The 19257-nt window shown below is 40.6% G+C and overlaps 1 protein-coding gene across 1 annotated transcript in view; it reads right to left on the bottom strand.

Annotated features, from left to right (window-relative positions):
- Window positions 1-7760: 7760 nt before the first annotated feature.
- Window positions 7761-19257, bottom strand: part of CHRNA1 (cholinergic receptor nicotinic alpha 1 subunit) — a 28173-nt gene continuing 16676 nt past the window's right edge. Inside the window, exons 7-9 of the mRNA XM_043995731.1 lie at window positions 11850-12073; window positions 8968-9207; window positions 7761-8254 (exon numbers count right to left, since the gene is read on the bottom strand). Coding sequence (XP_043851666.1) covers window positions 8123-8254; window positions 8968-9207; window positions 11850-12073 — 596 coding nt within the window. The 3' untranslated portion in view covers window positions 7761-8122. The remainder of the gene's footprint in view (window positions 8255-8967; window positions 9208-11849; window positions 12074-19257) is intronic.

Below are 19257 nucleotides of genomic sequence, written 5' to 3'. Positions count from 1 at the left end.
TTTGTTGTTAATTTAGTATCTCCAAACTTTCCTCTCTTTGGCTTTTAGGGAAATGGTATTTTCCTGTGTTTTCTATACAGATTTCTCCCCTCACCCCCATACAGGATGATTATATTTGTTGCCCCCAAAATACTGTCACTATTGCTGAGCCCTGACCTAGGGGACCCTGTAAGCATAATTATTCCTTGCTGAAAGGAAGCAAAGAGAGATTATAAGAAAAGGAAAATGATGTATCAAGCTGCATCTGATGGAGCATGCTTGAGGATGGACCTGGAAAGCCACAGTGGTCCCTACAAGTTGCCAGGGGAATTCGATCCACACTTGATGGGATGGCTCTTATAGGTTCATCTGCCTACATTCCCTATGGAGTGTGATGCATGAGCTACCACATGTATCTAAAGCTGAAGGATAGAAGACTCACTATTGAAACCAAAGGAGAAAATGCAAAATATTCATCTTGCAACTTAACCAAGACCTGGATTCTAGCTTTGACCCTTCTACAAACTTGCTGTTTGACCTCAGACAAGTAACTTAATAACTAAATCATAGAGATGGAAGGGGTATTGGAGATGATCTCCTGTAAATCCCTCATCTGACAGAAAGGGAAAACAAGGCTCTGAGGAATGCTTTGCTTAAAATCATGGAGTTTAATTTTTTCCTTGCTTGTAAAATGAAGGACCAAGGGGAAAGGTTCAACTGTGTTGTCTCTGAGAAGTCCCTTTCAGTTCTAACAAGCTCTGATTCTATGAATGATTTAGACAACCAGTCAGGCCAGGATGCAGAATGAGAGGGGACGAATTGTTCTGATAGAGCCATCAACAATAAGGTGCCTGCCAGGGCTCCAGCAGGAAGGACCTCTGAAATCTAATCTCCTTCCATGACAGGATGGAAGGTGATATATCAAAGGATCCCTTCCAGTCCCTAAGATTCTAGAATTAACCTTGCCCTCCTTGGATGTCTAAAATTCCTCATTACACCACAGGAAATTGACAAGGAAGATTCAATGGGTATTCTGACAGCAGTGAAAAACTGACCACAGATTCTATATATGACCTCTGCTTGTGTGCTCCACAGAATAAAGCTATATTAGAAGTGGTTTATTTATCCATTCATTCATTCATTTATTTAATTTGGGGGGGTGGGATAGGGCAATGAGGGTTAAGTGACTTGCCCAGGGTCACACAGCTAGTTAAGTGTCAAGTGTCAAGTGTCTGAGGCCAGATTTGAACTCAGGTCCTCTTGAATCTGAGGCTGGTGCTTTATCCACTGTGCCATCTAGCTGTCCCCAGATGTGTTTTTTAAATAGCTCAAGTTGTGCTGTGGATAGATGCTAGTGGAGTCAAGAAGATCAGAATTCAAAACTAGCCTTAGGAACTTACTAGCTGTGTGACTTTGGGCAAGTCACTAACCCTCTGTTTGCTTCGATTTCCTCAACTATAAAATGGGGATAATCTTAGTATCTACCTCGAAGGGTTGTTGTGATGATGAAATATTTGTAAAGCACTTAGCACATAGTAGGTACTGTATAAATGCTATTATCATCATCATCATTATTTAGTTATTAGAAAGAATAATAAAATTGTTGATCCAAATAAAGGACCAGTTTTAATGTCCTTTTCTGGTTCAAATATGTTTGAAAAAAATCATTCAGTCCACAGAAGTTCTTTGGTGGAACATGAGGTGCATATTGCCATGAAACAAATTTTAGCCTGAAAGAGGGAAAAACTTCATAACAATTAGAACAGCCTTCAAAGACAGTGAGTACATATAACTCATTACTGCAGATCTTCAAGCTAAATCTAGGTGATCACTTGGTAGGGATATGGAGGACAGACTCTCCTGGCTAGTGTTAGTATTAATCATTTAAGAAGTGCCTTTCAATTTTGAGAGAAATGTTTGTGTAGAATTAGGCATTTAAAATGCCAGCTGCAGTAATCAATGGTTAACACAAGAGGGAGCTCCTGTCTAGTTTATATAATGGATGGCGCCTTAATCCTGTTTTTCTACTGTTTATAGAATGCCTTAGTGTAAATTCCCTCCAACCCTACAAATGGTTACTCTGACTGTACTAGCAGGCCTCGTGTTCCCAAATACACCCTACCTTCAGAGGTAGCTCATTCCATTTTTAGACAATTCTTTTTAATTGTTAGAAATTTCTTTTTTATATTGAGCTAAGAAATCTGTCTCTGTTTGCCCAGTTGGTATTGGTTTTGCCCATTGGAGACAGATTGTACGAGTCTAATGTTTCCACATTTCTTCACATATTTGAAGAAAGACATAGTGTCCCCTCTAAATCTTGGCTCTGGTGCTTAGTGAGAGAGGAAGGAGAAATGAGAGAAGAAGCAAGTCATTATTTGACAATTTCCTATTTCGCTAACTAGTGCTAAGCTCATTTGTTTTTACCTGCTGAAGGACTAAAAGTTCTGTTACACCCTTTAAACTTTGGTTCTTTGTTCTTGGCCTTAGCTATGAAATTTCTTTTCTTTTTTTTCTAAAAGAATTTCTTTTAAAAAATTATAAAAGTATTTTATTATTTCCAGTTACATGTAAAAATAATTATTAACATTTGTTTTCATAGGATTTTTAATTCCAAATTTTTCTCCCTCCCTCCATTCCCTCCGCCCTCCCCAAGATGGAAAGCAATCTGATATAGGTTATATATGTACAATTGTATTAAATATATTTCTGCATTAGTCATCTTGTGAAAGAAGAATCAGAGCACAAGGGAAAACCTCAAAAAAGAAGGAAAAAAAACCAGCCCCAAAGTAGAAACAATATGGTTCAATCTGCATTAAGAATCCACAGTTCTTTTTTCTGGATGTGGAGAACATTTTCTATCATGAGTTCTTTGAAATTGTTTTGGATCATTGCACTGTTGAGAAGAGCCAAGTCTATCACAGTTGGTTATCACACAATGTTGCTGTTACTGTGTGCAATGTTCTCCTGATTTTGCTCCTCTCAGTCAGTATCAGTTCATGTAAGTCCTTCCAAGTTTCTTTGAAATCCTCCTGCTCATAATTTCTTACAGAACAATAGTATTCCGTTATATTCATTTACCACAACTTGTTTAGCCATTCCCAATTGATGGGCATTCCCTCGATTTCCAATTCTTTGCCTCCTAAAAGAATTTCAAGACAGGATTATTGTGGTCATTTAAATCAAGGGTAAGTAAGAAATCATGTTCCAATAAGCTGTTTTTTTTTTTAATCTTGCTTATTTTGTTACAGTATGGTGCCCCATTCAAAGTGAGATTTGACAATATAAAAGCTAGAACAATTTTTTAAAGTGTAGGAATAAAAATTCAATTCATTTCAAGTCAAGATTTCCAGGTCTCCTTTTTGCTTTTAGTGGGGAGGTAGGTGGTAGAGTGGAAGAGCACTGGGCTTAGAGTTAAGAAGACTACTCTGCCTGAGTTCAAATCTGACCTCAGATACTTATTAGCTGTATTACCTTGGGCAAATCAGGGTAATACTCTGTTTGCCTTAGTTTCCTCATCTGTAAAATGATCTGGAGAAGGAAATAGCAAACCATTCCATTCACTTTGCCAAGAAAACCCCAAATGGGGTCACAAAGAGTTGGACATGACTGCAACAACTAAACAAAGCAACAAAATGATAACATTGGGAGCAACATTGAACCTCAGAATCATAGATGTAGAGTTGAGGGGGATTTTAGAAGTTTCTAGTCTGTTCTGTCAGAAACTAATAGATTTCCTCTAGTCCCTTCATTTTACATGTGAGGAATGTGAGGCTAAGAGAGGTTAAGACATTTATTCAAGGTCACACAGAAAGTGAAGGGCAGAGACAGGATTAAAACTCATATATGCACCTTCTATGGGACTAAGGAGGAAGTAGTGATAAACATTTTGGAGATTTAAGTTCAGGTTTAACTTTTTGGCCCATAACATAATTGCTCAATGTGAAAATATATAGCCCCCTCTAATTTATAGGCCACATGATGTCTTTAACACTCCTTCCCCATGGAATTCCATGGCTAGATGGGAGGTGTTCTGTAAATGTTCCTATTGAAATGCTTTCATTTGGAGACTGGGTTTTTCTTAGAGTGGTAATAAAATTTGATGTCTGTACTTAATTCAGTCTCAGTGCTGAAAGGTGAGTGAAGTCCTTGACTTGCCAGAGAGTCAGGGCTTACCAGCAGTGGTGCCGGCATTCCCTCTGAATGCAAATTTGAAGTTACCGGGGTAATGGGACAGTATTTTAGCTGGTGTCCTGCCTCCCATCTTTCTGCCCTCCAATCTACTCCACACAATGCTTGTTGCCAGATTAATCTTCTTTAAGCACTGCTCTCACCACTTCACTCCCTAGCCCCCAAATCTTCATCAGCTTCCTATTGCCTATTGAACGCAGTCCAAAGTCATCTGGCTAACATCCAAGGTCCTTTATCATTCACATTCACTCTACCTCTCCAGAAGAAGGCACTCTGTGGCAGGAGACTCAGTGCTAGCCCTGGAGTCAGGCTTTGAATCTCACTCCTGCCCTAACTTTGTGACTATGGATGGAACCTCTTTCTTCATCTGTGAAATGGGGATAAGACCTGTCCTACCTGTCTTCCAGGGTCAGACGAGAAAATATATGTAAAGCGCTTTGTAAACCTTAAATTACTACTAAAGTAGCATTTCTACAGCACTTTAAGACTGGCCACACACTTTAAATATGTTATATCATTCTGTCTTCAAACAATCTTGTGAGGTACTAGTCTATATTAATTTTACGGATTAGGAAACTAGGGCTGACAGAGGTTAAGTGACTTGTTCAGAGTCACACATCTATTATGTTTCTGAAATGAGATTTGAACTCGGGTCTTCTTGACTCCAACTCTAAGACTCTATCCACTGCATCATCTAGCTTTGGTAAATGTCAAGCTAATTAATGTCCTCCAACATATACCATCCTTTTGCTCATGCTCTTCCCTCCCCTTAAATTCTATTGATCCTTTAAGGTCTAATTAAGTTCCCAACTCCTCTTTGTAGCCTTCCCAATCTGCTATAGCTGACAATATTTTTTTCCTTTTTCTGAACTCCTATTTTGCTTAGAGCAGTAGTTGCCAACCTTCTTCAATATGAATGCCCTTAGTAAATGTTAAGAAAAAAAGTCACAGCTCCTTCATAGGAGCCTAGTTTTAGTGTTAGTATCTATTGATTGGGAAAATACACAACGACAAAAAAATTATAATGAACTTCAGAAAGGCTTTTTAAGGCTTGCTATTCTCCACACACAACATTCAATCTTTTACCTCCATGACTTTGTGAATTGCTAATTAATTTATGGCATTATGAAATAGGGGCAGGCATGCCTGCTTCTTTGGGTACTTGATGGCAGCAGGGAGTAATGCTTCAATCACACTTTAATAAGGCACAGAGGGTCCAGAGGTGAAGGACACAGAAAGTGCAGAGACAAACAGCAGAAGAGGGGGCGGTCACAGAGGCAGATGGCATGAGGGTAGGGATGGGTTGGGAGAGGAAGTTCAGTAGCATGGGGAAAAGAATGGGGAGCGGGGAAAGGCCCAGGGAATAACTCATGTACCCATGAATTGGAGTTGGGAGCCCTCAGCAGTGTGGATCCATAGCTGATGGGGGAGTGCTGGGAGTGGGGAGGAGTTTGGAGTCTCATTTTTATAGGGTTTGGGTGGAGGACAGACTAATTCTGATCCACATCATCTTGGGGGTTAGTTCACTAACATATCTGTATCATCTCAAAGTTAGGTCTTACTGTGGACACCTGGAGCTTATCTGGAACCAAAAGACTCTGACAGCAAGATCTAGTTGACATCCCCTGATTTAGCACCTAGTCTTAGGGTGTGATTTTTAGTTCATATATGATTTGCAAACGCAAATGACATTCCTTTGATCTTTTGGATAGTCTGTACATGCAGTCTTACTGTTATTGTTACTTTATATTGGCTGATGATAAATTTATTCACTATACTAACTAGAAGGGGGGTGGATAGGTAGTCAGGGGGACCAGAACAAGATATAATTTTGCAAGAAAACACTTTGCAAGACTGTCGGTTACACCTGGAGTGTTTTCCCTCTTCACCCCCCTTCCCCATCCCTTATATTATTGGAGGTTCAACTTAGTTGCCACTTCTTACAGGAAGCCTTTCTTGAACCTCTCTATTATTAGGACTACCTCCAAAATTACTTTTGTATTTACTTTGGATGCATTTTGTATTTTCTTATTGGGTATTAGTTCAGTCATTAGCATAGCTGCCTTCAAAGCAATTGACTCAATGCAGATCATATTTTCAGAAGCAGTAAAAAAAAACTATTGAATTTGGAGACAAAGGTTGTTTTTAGTTGTGTCCAATTCTTCATGACCTCATTTGGGGTGTTCTTGGCAAAGATAGTAGAATAGTTTGCGATTTCTTTCTCCAAATCATTTTACAGGTGAGGAAACTGAGGCAAACAGGGTTAAGTGACTTGTCCAGGGTCACAGAGCTAGTGTCAAATTTGAACTCAGGTAGATGATTTTTCCTGACTCCAGGGCAGGCATTCTATGCACTATGGCACCCCTAGCGGCTCTTTGGAGACAAAGGATTTGAGTTGAATTCCTGACTCCCTACAAATGTAACCTTGTGTGAGTCATTTAACTACTCTAGGGCTCAGTATACTCAATTATAAAATAAAAGAGTTGTATTAGATGACCTTCAAGGACCTTTCCAGCTCTAAATCTTATGATTTGGGTGAATTCCGCCCCCCAACCCCCCCCCCCCACTACCCTCACCTCCCCCCCCGCCCCCAGTACAATGGGTGGTCCTTGAAGGCAAAGACTTTTCATTTTTGTCTTTGTGTTTCCAGCACCTAGTATAGCGCTTTGTACTTTTTTTTGTTGGTGTAGACCTGTGATTTCAATGGTGTAAGGAACATCTGGTAAGAAAACTCCTCTACCAATGCAGATAAGGATTAGTTCTGCAAATCAGAGTCTTAAGACATTTAGTAATTAAGTGACTTGCTCAAAGTCACAAAGTCAGAATGTGTCAGAGAGGGAATTTTAACCCGAATTTTGCCAACCCCCAGGCTAGAGCTCTATCCATTTTACTATACTGCCACCACTGGTTCTTATTAGGTACTTTAATAAATACTTGTTGACTGAATTCACTTTTCTGAGGCAGTGTGGTATATTGTGGCACAGAGGGAGGGTTTGGGGAATTTAGAATCAGAGGAACAATAAGGTTTCTTCTGGGTTCAAGTTCAAGTCTGTGAGGGTAGGAAAGGTGGAAAAAGTGAAGGCTTGAAAATTGGAGCAGATAGGTGGCGCAGTGGATAAAGCACTGGCCCTGGATTCAGGAGAACCTGAGTTCAAATTCGACCTCAGACACTTGACACTTACTAGTTGTGTGACCCTGGGCAAATCACTTAACCCTCATTGCCCCCCACAAAAAAATAATAAATTGTGGACATATCTTTGGTCATCCATGACTATTCTTGTTTTGTTTTTGTTTTGTGTTTTTTTTTTTTTTAGTGGGGCAATGAGGGTTAAGTGATTTGCCCAGGGTCACACAACTAGTAAGTGTCAAGTGTCTGAGGTCGAATTTGAATTCAGGTCCTCCTGAATCCAGGGCCGGTGCTTTATCCACTTTGCCACCTAGCTGTCCCATCATCCATGACTATTCTTAAACCCTCCCAGGGGAGTTTTTCTTCACTTGTGTAAAATTAAATGTTTTGTATAAATGTTCATACAAATTTTATAGTTTATACAATATAGTTTATTACATAGTTGAAAATGTATACAAAACATTCAATTTATAAAAGTGAGGACCCTGACAGCAAATTGAAGACTGGCTTTTTGATTAATGTCACAAGCAGTCCTCTTCCATCCCCCAACTTTGGGGTATACACCAAAGTGTGTGTGTGTGTGTGTGTGTGTGTGTGTGTGTGTGTGTGTGTGTTAAACTCAAAATGACCATCTTTGGCAGAGAGCTTGAGTATGCCAACTGGAATTGGTACATTTATTGAAAAAATTTCACTCTCCTCTTTGGGTACAATGGGAGCAAAGTAAAGGTAAATGAAATATTAGGTAAATGAGAGTGTATGAAATTAGGTCATTTCTTCTCTTCTTCTATCTCCTCCTCCCTTTCTGCTGCAGGTGATCAGATTTCATCTTCATCCTTGCTGATTTAACTCAATGAGACGGCCAGCAAACACAGCTAGGGTTCCAATAATACAGACCAGCATGAAGACCCCAAGAAGAATATGATCCATGACCATTGCCACAAACTTCCATTCCTCTGCAGCCTACAATGGAGGAAGAAGGTGTTAGCATAGAATGTTTCTAAAAGTATTACTGGTCTTCCTATGATTGATGGTTTAGCAGACTTTTGCTTCTGCAAAGTTCTTTTTTGTTTGGAGACTTCAAAGCACTCAACAATTCTTGGCTGACAACACTTATTGTTCCTTTTTTTTTTTTTTTTTTTTTTTGGTGAGGCAGTGAAGGTTAAGTGACTTGCCCAGGGTCACACAGCTAGTAAGTGTCAAGTGTCTGACGCTGGATTTGAACTCAGGTCCTCCTGAATCCAGGGCCCTTGCTTTATCCACTGTGCCACCTAGCTGCCCTGTTCTTTGTTTACAAATTTTTTTTTTTGGTGGGGCAATGGGGGTTAAGTGACTTGCCCAGGGTCATACAGCTAGTATCTACAAATGATTTTTTTGGGGGCGGGGCAATGAGGGTTAAGTGACTTGCCCAGGGTCACACAGCTAGTGTCAAGTGTCCGACGCTGGATTTGAACTCAGGTCCTTCTGAATCCAGGGCCAGTGCTTTATCCACTACACCACCTAGCTGCCCCCGTACAAATGATTTTTAATAGATGACTTTCTGAGCTCACACTATGTAAAAATGTGATGAACATTTTCCTTGGTTCCATTCCTGAAAGCCAACCTGCCCTATCCAAGACTATCCATCCACAAGCATAGTTAAATCATTTTTTAAACTCTCAAACTATAGTGCTTACATTATTGGATTCTTGCTCCGATTTCATGGTTTCTGCAATATATTTGACTCCCTCAATGGCGCTCTTCACATCAGGATGTTTGATGAGTGGAGAATGGAAGGCCATGGTTTGGGGCCCTGGTTTCCCAGAAATCTCAGAAATGTCAATGTCTTCTGTAAAAATCTTCTTTTCCTGTTTTTCTCTGGATGGCCGTTTCATTGTTGAAAAGAACATGACATTTGGGATTGTGTGAATGAAAACCTAAAAAGGGAAAAATATTCTACTTTAAAAGATTGTATCAGAAATGACCCCTCTGAAATGACTCTGGGGATGAACAGAATGTCACAGCTAACAATGATGTTCTGTAATAGAATATCTTTGCCACTGGAGGGAACCTGTTTTGCACACTTGCCCGCTAGCTCAGACTTCCACTGGGTTTCTCCCATTTCTTTTTATTGAGCAAAAGTGCTATATGGATCTTCTGAGGGGTAGTTTAAGACCCTGGCACTCCAACTCCAACAAAATCCCTCGGTGTGCCATAAAAAAGACATCATTCATTTGGATTCTTGCGTGGTTTTGTCAGAAAACCCTGGGATGCTTAGTTCTTAGCACTGTCTTTAATTCCTTCATTTAAAAGATTCTGATTTACATTTCCCCCGCCTTACAATATGGATGTTTTTAAGATAAGGAAAACAAAGTAAATTCCACTGCCAGTCTGTTGCTATGTAAGCTGATGGCTTCACAAAAGAGGCCTTGTAGGAAAAGCGTCAGGGATGCAAGAACTACTCACAAGCTCCACACAAGATGAAATATCACCTGAATGTGATGTGAATGTATACATCTGCAAGGGAAGCTACTCCTATTTCCTGAGTCCCCAGAGCCCTCTGGGACTGAATGGAATATTAAGAGTGGTAGTAGATGTAATGAAGTTTTTACAGAGATCCCCGGTCTAGACTGCAGGGTGGCGATGCCCTGGGGTATCCTAAAAACTTTCAATGCCCTCCCCATTTGGTTAGGCTATTTCCTGGTCTCTTTAACCTTCTCCCCAATGTCTACTTTTGTATTCTACTCACTTCTCTCTCTCTGTTATTTCTCCTACTTCCGTTTTAAAATGAGCAACAAGGTTTGGCACCAGAAGTACTTTGATCTCTTTGAAGAAAAGGTGTCATACAGCCCCAACGGACTATTGTAGAAGAATCAAGCAGATAATGTATGTAAAACTCTTTGCACACTGTATAAATATCAGCTTTTATTATCATTGTTATTATTGAAATATGGTGCACACAGACTCAAAGAGGCCTTGTACAGTCGTGGCCTGAGAGTTGGCCTTGGAACCAGGAAGATCTGGGTTCAGGTCTCTCCTCTGGTGCAGCCTGGCTAGCAGGTTGTGTAACCTCTTAACACCCTTGGGAAGTCAGAGTAGCTTCCAGCCAGCACTAGTATAAGGTTTTCCTTATATGACATTTCCTGCACCAGTGAAATCCCAGGCATGGTCCAATGTATGGATAGGGATGGGACCTGGGATGAAGAGTTTTGTGGACTCTTGGGTGAGGAAACTCTCTTTACCAATGTGGGTCAGTCCCCTTTTGGTCACATATTCTGGGAGAGTTGCTTAAAGCCCTGCAAGGTTAAGGGATTTGTCCATGCTCATAGAGCTAGTATGTGGTAGGGAAGGGGCTTGCCCTTAGTTTTCATGACTCCGGGTCTGAGTCTCTAGAGTAGAGGTATCAAATACAGTGCCCACAGCAGCATTGCAGCCCGCAACTCTCCAGATTATAGCCCAGACTAAAATGTAGTTGGGGGGGGGCAGCTAGGTGGCGCAGTGTATAGAACACTGGCCCTGGAGTCAGGAGTACCTGAGTTCAAATCCGGCCTCAGACACTTAAAACTTACTAGCTGTGTGACCCTGGGCAAGTCACTTAACCCCAATTGCCTCACTAAAAAAAAATGTAGTTGGGAAGTATTTAACAAATAAATAAAAATACAATAGAACATTGATAATGTTAGCATGTAATTTTTAAGTCAATATGCAGCCCACAGGGACGGTTCAATGGCCCCAGTTTCTATTTGAGTTTGACTCCAGAAGTATATCCACTACTCCATGATTCCTCCTTACTGCTATAAATATTATATGTCAACGATAATAATAGTTGACATTCATATAGTGCCTTAAGGTTGGCAAAGTGTTTTGCATGGATGATCTCATTTGAGTCTTCTACATATGTTAAATCTACATGACATGGGAAGTGGAAGAGATATGGGGGGTGGTGTCTAGACAATGTAGATATAAAAGATATAAACAAAATCTACGTGTTAACATGATCTACTGCTTCCAAACTCCCCATATACCTAATTCACATCTTTGATTGTCTTCCATGATGAAGTCTCCTAGATAGGATCATTCTCTGCTGGCTTCTGTGTTCTTGCCACCATTCTGGTTCCTGTAGACCTCTGCCTTGTCTTTTCATAGGGAGATTCTAGCCTCAACACCAGGCCTGATTTACATCTCTCAATAGGTGGTCCCCTCCCAACCCCCCCCGCCCCCCGGCAGCAGAAATGTATTGGTTTTCACAAAGAAGATGAAAGTAAAAAGTTATTTCAGAAATCTCACAACCCATGAGCAGGAGAAGAAGGGGTGTTTAGTCATCCTCCCTAATCAGAAAGATTCTTTGGGTTTGGGTTTGGGGTGGGGTTTTCAATTTATGATTTCTATCCCTCTGAGAGCCATATTACGTAAGAAGTAAAAGAAGACTCCCACAAAGATATGCTGAGAAAGAAATGTTAGTTCCTCAGTATCAGAATTCTATCAGCTTCGATGTAGTGTGATGGATTTACAGGTGTCTATCATGAACGAACATCCTTTGAATGTGCAATGCAAGATGTTTGGGAATCACCCTGCTCACCTTCCTCACCCATTGGGGCATGACGTGAGTACTTGGGGAACGGTGATGAGTGTTGATGACTATAACTGTGATGATGATTGACGCGATGACAAAGACCATGGTGAACAACATATATTTGCCTATCAAGGGCACTGCGCTGGAGGTGGAGGGGATCAGCTCCACAATAACCAAGAGGAACACGGTCAAAGAGAGTAAAACAGAGATACTCAGAGTCATCTTTTCCCCTGAAAGAAAAAAAAAAAACAGAGACGCTGACCCAGAAGGTTAAGTAATGAGCCCAAGAAGGAGTTGGTTCAGGGTGGGATTTCACAGATGCCCTGGTGATTGTTACATTCAACAAAAAGCTTGATTTGATTTTCTTCGATTTCTCCTACAGTGTTGACTTCGTGAGCCTCTTGGGTCTAGGTCAATTCACCAGATTATTCACTTTAGGCCATTTGGTTTTAGGTGAATTAACCTGCTTTTAAGAAAAAGTAATTAATTGATGGAATAAAACAAGCATTTCCATAACATAGTATAAAAAAGAGGACTGTACCTGCTCATTTTGACTAATGGCTACAGTAAGGGGTATACATTGAAGTTCTGGGCCTCCAAAGACAACTTTGCAAGGATGATTTGGGAGGGGGGGAGCTGAGCAATGAGGGTGAAGTGACTTGCCCAGGGTCACACAGCTAGTATGTGTCAAGTGTCTGAGGTCAAATTTGAATTCAGGTCCTCCTGAATCCAGGACAGGTGCTTTATCCGCTGCACCACCTAGCTGCCCTGCAAAGATGATCTTTAGCCTACCAGCCCCCAAATATCCTTCTACACAGAATTTTCCCCCAGTTCCCAATGAGATACTGTAAAGTTTTCTAGGGTGTTAACTTCTAGGGTGTTATTTTCTGCAAAGGAGGGCAAATCAAAGCATTCAATGTAAAATAAATCTAATATTAGGCCTTTTAAATCACAGTCACATTGATTCTATTTCTTCCATCCTATAGATGGATAAGAAACGCAGATCTGTAATGTAGTATAATGGAAAGGGAACAGAACTTGGGGTCAGGAACTGGACTTTTGGAATAAATTTGGATGGGTGGGAGGGGAACTGGACATTTACTGTGACCTTAGACAAATTATTTAGCTTCTCTGAGCCTCAGTTTCCTCATCTGTAAAATGGGGATAATAATCTATATAATGTTTTGTGGAAAGTCCTGCATAAGTGTATTAGTATTACTATGACTCTTCTGATTATGGAGCATTCTATTAGACAAATGATGATTTGACCATACTAAGAAGCACCCACCCCTCCCCCCTGAAACAGGGTGTATCTTTGTTTACTAGTAGAGCTTCTGATATAAAAGAATGATCCAATTTGAGAGGTGGAAAGGATCCAATTATCTATTGAGTCCAGCCCCTCTAGCAAAGGTATTCCCACATTTATGACTGGACAAGTGACCTATTCAATGACTTTCAAAAAGGGATTTTTCAAAGAATTTTCTCTTCTCCTTTGGAGGAATTTGTCTTCCCACAACTTTATGTATCTTGAGTTTTTCATAGGTTAAAAAAAGATTTTTTTCTTTTTTTATCATATATCTATATATCTATATATCTATATATCTATATATCTCCTTTTCCCCTTTATTATTCCATACACTGCCATTCCTAAGCATGTAGATTTCTCTCATTGTCTTGAGTTGGCAATATCAACGGGTAGGCCAGGGATGAGATGAAATTTCAGGGGAAGGGGAAGCATTCACACAGCCCCTAATATGTGCCAGACACTGTGCTAAGCACTTTACAAATACCTCACAAATTACAAATATTCGATCCTCAAAACCACCTTGTGAGGTAGGTGCTGTTATTATCCCCATTTTATAATGTGAGAAACTGAGGTAGAGGGTAGGTGACTTGTCCCAGGTCACACAGCTAGGAATTATCTGAGGTAGGATTTGAACTTAGATCTTCCTGACTCCGGGTCCATTGTGCTATCCACTTTGCCACCTAGCTGCCTAGTGAAATGAAGAGACTACAGTATGCTGGAGATGATCAGTTCTATTCAAACATTTATTAAGTGTTTACTGCAGCTCAGGCATCGTGCTAGTGTTTGGAGATAAAAAAACAGAAACAGAAGTCCCTGCCATCCAGGAATTTACATCTTATTGAGCTTGCAGGGAGAACATACTATGTACACAGATAAGAAGATGCAGATGTTTACAGGAAGAAGAGAGTACTAGTCATCAGGGGGATCAGGAAAGGCTTTCCAGCTGAGCCTTCAAGGAATATAGAAATTCCAAAGACAGGAGGGAATACATTCTAGCCATGGGGGACAGACAACCTATGAACACAGAGATGGAGTATCAAGTCTGGGGGACAGTTTGGCTAGAATATAGAGCATGAGAAAGTGAATCTAAAAGGAAGGTGGCAGCTAGGTTGCGGAGAGCTTTAAATATCAAACTGAGGGGTTTGGGGTTTTGTTGTAGAGAGAATGGGGAGCTACTCAAGATTTTTAATTTTCATTTTTAAAATAAAAAAAAAATTTTAGGCAGGGCAATGAGGGTTAAGTGACTTGCCCAAGGTCACACAGCTACTAAGTGTCAAGTGTCAGAGGCCAGATTTGAACTCAGGTCCTCCTGAATCCAGAGCTGGTGCTTTAACAACTGTGCCACCTAGCTGGCCTACTCAACTTTTTTAAACAAGGCAATGGCATAGTCAGGTCTGTGTCTTTGGAACATTAATTTAGCAGCTAGGTCTCCACATATTGGATTGAAATAGAGAGAGACTGGAGGCAGGGAGGCCAAGGAGGAGGCTACAGCAGTCCAGGTGAGAGAGGATAAAGGCCTGAACTAGCTATCTATAGGAGTTAGAATCAATTTGAGAGATGTTTTGGAGATATTTGACTGAATGTATGGGTGAGGAAAAGAAAAAAAATCAAGGATGACTCTGAGATTATGAATATGAGTGACTGAAAAGATGATGGCCACTCTCAATAGAAATAGAAACGTTTGGAAGAGAAATGGGTTGGGGGGGAAAGGAAAATAATGAGTTTAATTGTGAATATGCTCAGTTTGAGTTTCTAGTGGGACACTCAGATGGAGGTATCCCATAGTCATTGGTTAATGTGGGAATGGGAGAATACTATTTCTTTTGGTTTGGGTGCTGTTGTTTTTCTTTTTTGAGGTTTTTCCTTTTTTGCTCTGATCCTTCTCTCTCTCTCTCTCTTTTTTTTTTTAGTGAGGCAATTGGGGTTAAGTGACTTGCCAAGGGCCACACAGCTAGTAAGTGTTAAGTGTCTGAGGCTGGATTTGAACTCAGGTACTCCTGACTCCAGGGCCGGTGCTCTATCCACTGCGCCACCTAGCTGCCCCTGATCCTTCTCTTATAACATGACTAATGCAGAAATATGTTTAATGTTATTATATATATATATATATATATAATATATATATATAAACCTATATCAGATTACCTGCTGTCTAGTCGAGGAGGCGGGGGAGGGAGGGGAGGGTGGGAGAAAAATTTGAAATTGGAAATCTTATATAAACAAATGTTGAAAACTATCTTTACATGTAACTGGAAAATAATAAAATACTTTTATCAGAAAAAAAACATGGGAATAGGAGGAAGATACATGTTGTAACTTCTCAGCATCACAGATTCATAAGATCATAGACTCTAGGACTAACTGGGCTCTCAGAGGCCGCCCAGTCCAAAACTGTCATTTTACCGGTGAGGAAACTTAAGTCTAGGGCGGTTAGTAGAACATAAGTTCCTTGAGGGTTGTAGAGTGCAAGTAAGTAAGAGTAGGAGCTACTGTTTCATTTTTGTCTTTCTGTCCTCAGCACACAACACAGTATCTTTCATGTATCAGGTACTTAATAAATGTTTATCGAATTGCAGAAACTTTGGGCTGGATGTATAGATAAGGGAGTGATCGGCACAAAAATGATTATTGAAACCGAGAATGTTGAGAAGCTGCCAAAAGATGGAGGACAAGAGGACCCGGGATAGTGCACGGTTCGGGGGTGGGGATACTCATGCTTAATGGGTGATCAGAAAAATGATCATCCACCAGTTGATGGGGACCTTCAGGCTTTTTTTTTTTTTTGTGAGGCAATTGGGGTTAAGTGACTTGCCCAGGGTCACACAGCTAGTAAGTGTCAAGTGTCTGAGGTCAAATTTGAACTCAGGTCCTCCTGAATCCAGGGCCGGTGCTTTATCCACTGCGCCACCTAGCTGCCCTATTCTTCAGGCTCTTTGCAAACTCTTTGCTTTCTTCTCTTCCCTGTCTGGTGCCCTTCCCTGGCATACAATTAATTAGACAACCACCCTTCCTGCCTTTTTCTTTGACCTGCTTGCCTCCTTAGAAACATTTTATTCCCCTGTTCCTAGGGGCTTTTGCAGCTAGCAGATGTGTGCCTCTAGTAATTACCTGAGCTCATCTACTGCTGCTCCTGGATAATGCCAGGGAAAGCTTTTTAATGACAAGTTGCTGATAAGCACTGTACTCGGCCGCCCAGAATTAAGCTTTGAGTGACACTCTTGCTTGGCTGATCCCATGAACTACAAATGCACCCGTGTACAGCTTTCAAAGACATGAGGCAACAAGGGAATTGTGGAACTAGGTCTTTTTTTTCCATGCCTTTATGAAATGAGGTCTATGTGAGCACCAGTTTTGGAAAGGAGCGTAAGCTCCTTCACTCGCAACATTTTTTTCCTAGCCTGCTCTCCTCACAGGAGGTGCACAGATGGCAAAATAAATCTAGGCTCTTCTTGACTCCCAGTGACCTGCCCTGGTGGTGTTCTATCATTTGCACCCTTGCACTTATGGTCATTATGTGGTTATGACTGCATTATATTTAATGCATACCATGCTATTAATTATGATAGAAGCAACCTGGTGTACTGGATAGACTGATGAGCTGGGAGTCAGAGAGATTGGCCTTTGAATCCTCCCTATGCTAATTGCAAGCTGTGTTACCCTGGGCAAATCACTTCACTTCTATATGCCTCGGGTGGTGCTCTAGGACTTTTTAACCAAGTTGTAGACTGATTGCTAGCTGTGTTGGTGGAGGGAGTTCCCATACTGAGATTTCCCCAAATTGAAACCTTCTCTCATTCCTTGTGACCTTGGGCAAGTCACTTAACCCCAATTGTCTTAAACATCTGGGGCCATTTCCAGTCATCCTGATATATATCTTGCCGTTGGACCCAGATGGTTTTGGAGGAGAGAATGAGGTTGATGACCTTGTACAGCCCTCCCTCACTTATATCCAATTCAGTGTAAGTCATGACATCATCACCCCAATGTCATTGTCGTCTTTGAGAATGAAGGACAAACAACAAATGACCCTTAAGACAGGCAGTGTACAGATGAACGTGTTGCTTAGTCAATTCTGAGAAAACAGATTCCAATCTTGAGCATAGCAGAAAGACTACCAATTTGACCTCCAATATATATGTATTTGGATCAGGTCTGTAATTTCATTGGTGTAGAGAATTCCTAGTGAAGAAAGTCCCCTCCACCAATGTAGATTGGTACTTGTTTTATACAATCATGATGTCATTGGTTCTCTTTGAGAATGAAGGATGGGGGCAGCTAGGTGGTGCAGTGGATAGAGCACAAGCCCTGGATTCAGGAGGATCTGAGTTCAAATCCGGCCTCAGACACTTACTAGCTGTGTAACCCTGGGCAAGTCACTTAACCCCAATTGCCTCACTTAAAAAAAAGAGAGAGAATGAAGGATGAACAGCAACAACAATAGTCTCAGAGAATTGTCTGGGGGTCATTGAGATGTAAACCGAAGTACCCAAGGTCACATGGCTGAACCTGAGTCTTCTTGACACCAAGGCCAGCTTTTTAATCCCTAAGGATGTTGATTCTCTTTTAAGCCTAAAACATCCAGGAGTTTCAGGTGCTCTGCCATTTGAGTACTAACTACACCTAATTCTACAACAAATTTGCACATGTTAAGGTTGTTATGGTTAGAGACCATACCACATCTACCTATTGAAAATAATAATAATAATAATAATAATGATAATAATAATGGCATGTATCATTTATGTAGCACTTTAATATTTATTGTGTTTTGCATAATTACTTTCTTTGATCCTAGCAATCACCCTGTGAGGCAAGTTCTAATATTAGAAGCATCTAGGTGGTGCATGGACAGATAAATAGGAGTATCTACCTCCTAGGATTATTACAAGGGCAAAACGAGATAACATCTATAAAGCACCTTAAAAACCTGTCAGCATTATATAAATGCTAGTTATTGTAATTGTCCCCATTTTACAGATGAGGAAAAAAAACCTCAGAGAAGTTAAGTGACTTTCTTAGGGGCACACAGCTAATAAAGGACTGAGGGAAGATTTGAACTCAGGTCTTCATGACTCCAGGTCCAGCTCCTTATCTACTGTGCCACCTATTTACCTCATACATGCACATTTATACACATATAGGTATCTCTACATATATAACACATATCTATAGGTAAGTAATTTTAATTCAATGAAGCAGAATGGATATTGCTTACAAAAACGTCTTAACATAATGACTCATGATGACTGGAGGTTGTCTTGGGATTCTCAAAGTTGTTGTCAATGGAATGTAAGTTCTGGTGAGACCTATGATGCTAGAATAGCTTTGAATATGTTAATGTTTGATGGGAAGAACATCCTGACTAAGAACATCCTCACTATATAGTGAGATTGCCCAGTGGTTAGAGCTTTGGATTTGGTGTCAGGAAGACCCGAGTTCAATTCTTGCCTTACGTATTTATTGGTCATGTGAGAAGATACTTAATCTCTGTCTGCCTCAATTTCCCCATCTGCAAAGCAGGGATACTTAATAAGAAAAATGACAACCACCTTTTCTGCCTTCTTTTTTGACCTGCTACCCTTAGAAATGAACATTTTATTCCCTTGCTCCTCTGGGCTTTTGCAGCTAGCAAATTTGTTGTTGCTGTTCAACTGTTTTTCAGTCATGTTCTACTCCTTCTGATCTCATTTGGGGTTTTCTTGGCAGAGATACTGGAGTAGTTTGCCATTTCCTTCTCCAGCTCCTTTTACAGATGAATAAATGGAGACAAAGAGGGTTAAGTGACTTGGCCAGGGTCACACAGCTCATAAACGTCTGAGACTAGATTTGAATCCAGAAAGATGGGTGTTACTGACTTCAGGCACAACATTCTATCTACTGTGCCACCTGGCTGCCCCTAGTAATTCCTTAAGCTCATGTTCTGCAACAGACACACACACACACACACACACACACACACACACACACACGCAGAGTTATTGTTATTATCTCTTTCGAGTGTCTGGCTTGCTTCTAATCCAAATGCCTTTGATTGCTTGTGCTTTATGTTGAAACCCTAGCCCACATTCTCGGAAATTTCCATGCCATGTTTTTGGTCAAGTTCTTGGC

Source organism: Dromiciops gliroides, chromosome 3 (assembly GCF_019393635.1).
Source record: "Dromiciops gliroides isolate mDroGli1 chromosome 3, mDroGli1.pri, whole genome shotgun sequence".
In the NCBI taxonomy this organism is placed as follows: Eukaryota; Metazoa; Chordata; class Mammalia; order Microbiotheria; family Microbiotheriidae; genus Dromiciops; species Dromiciops gliroides.
Note: the sequence above shows the minus strand (reverse complement) of the source record. Positions and strands in the feature narration are given on the sequence as shown.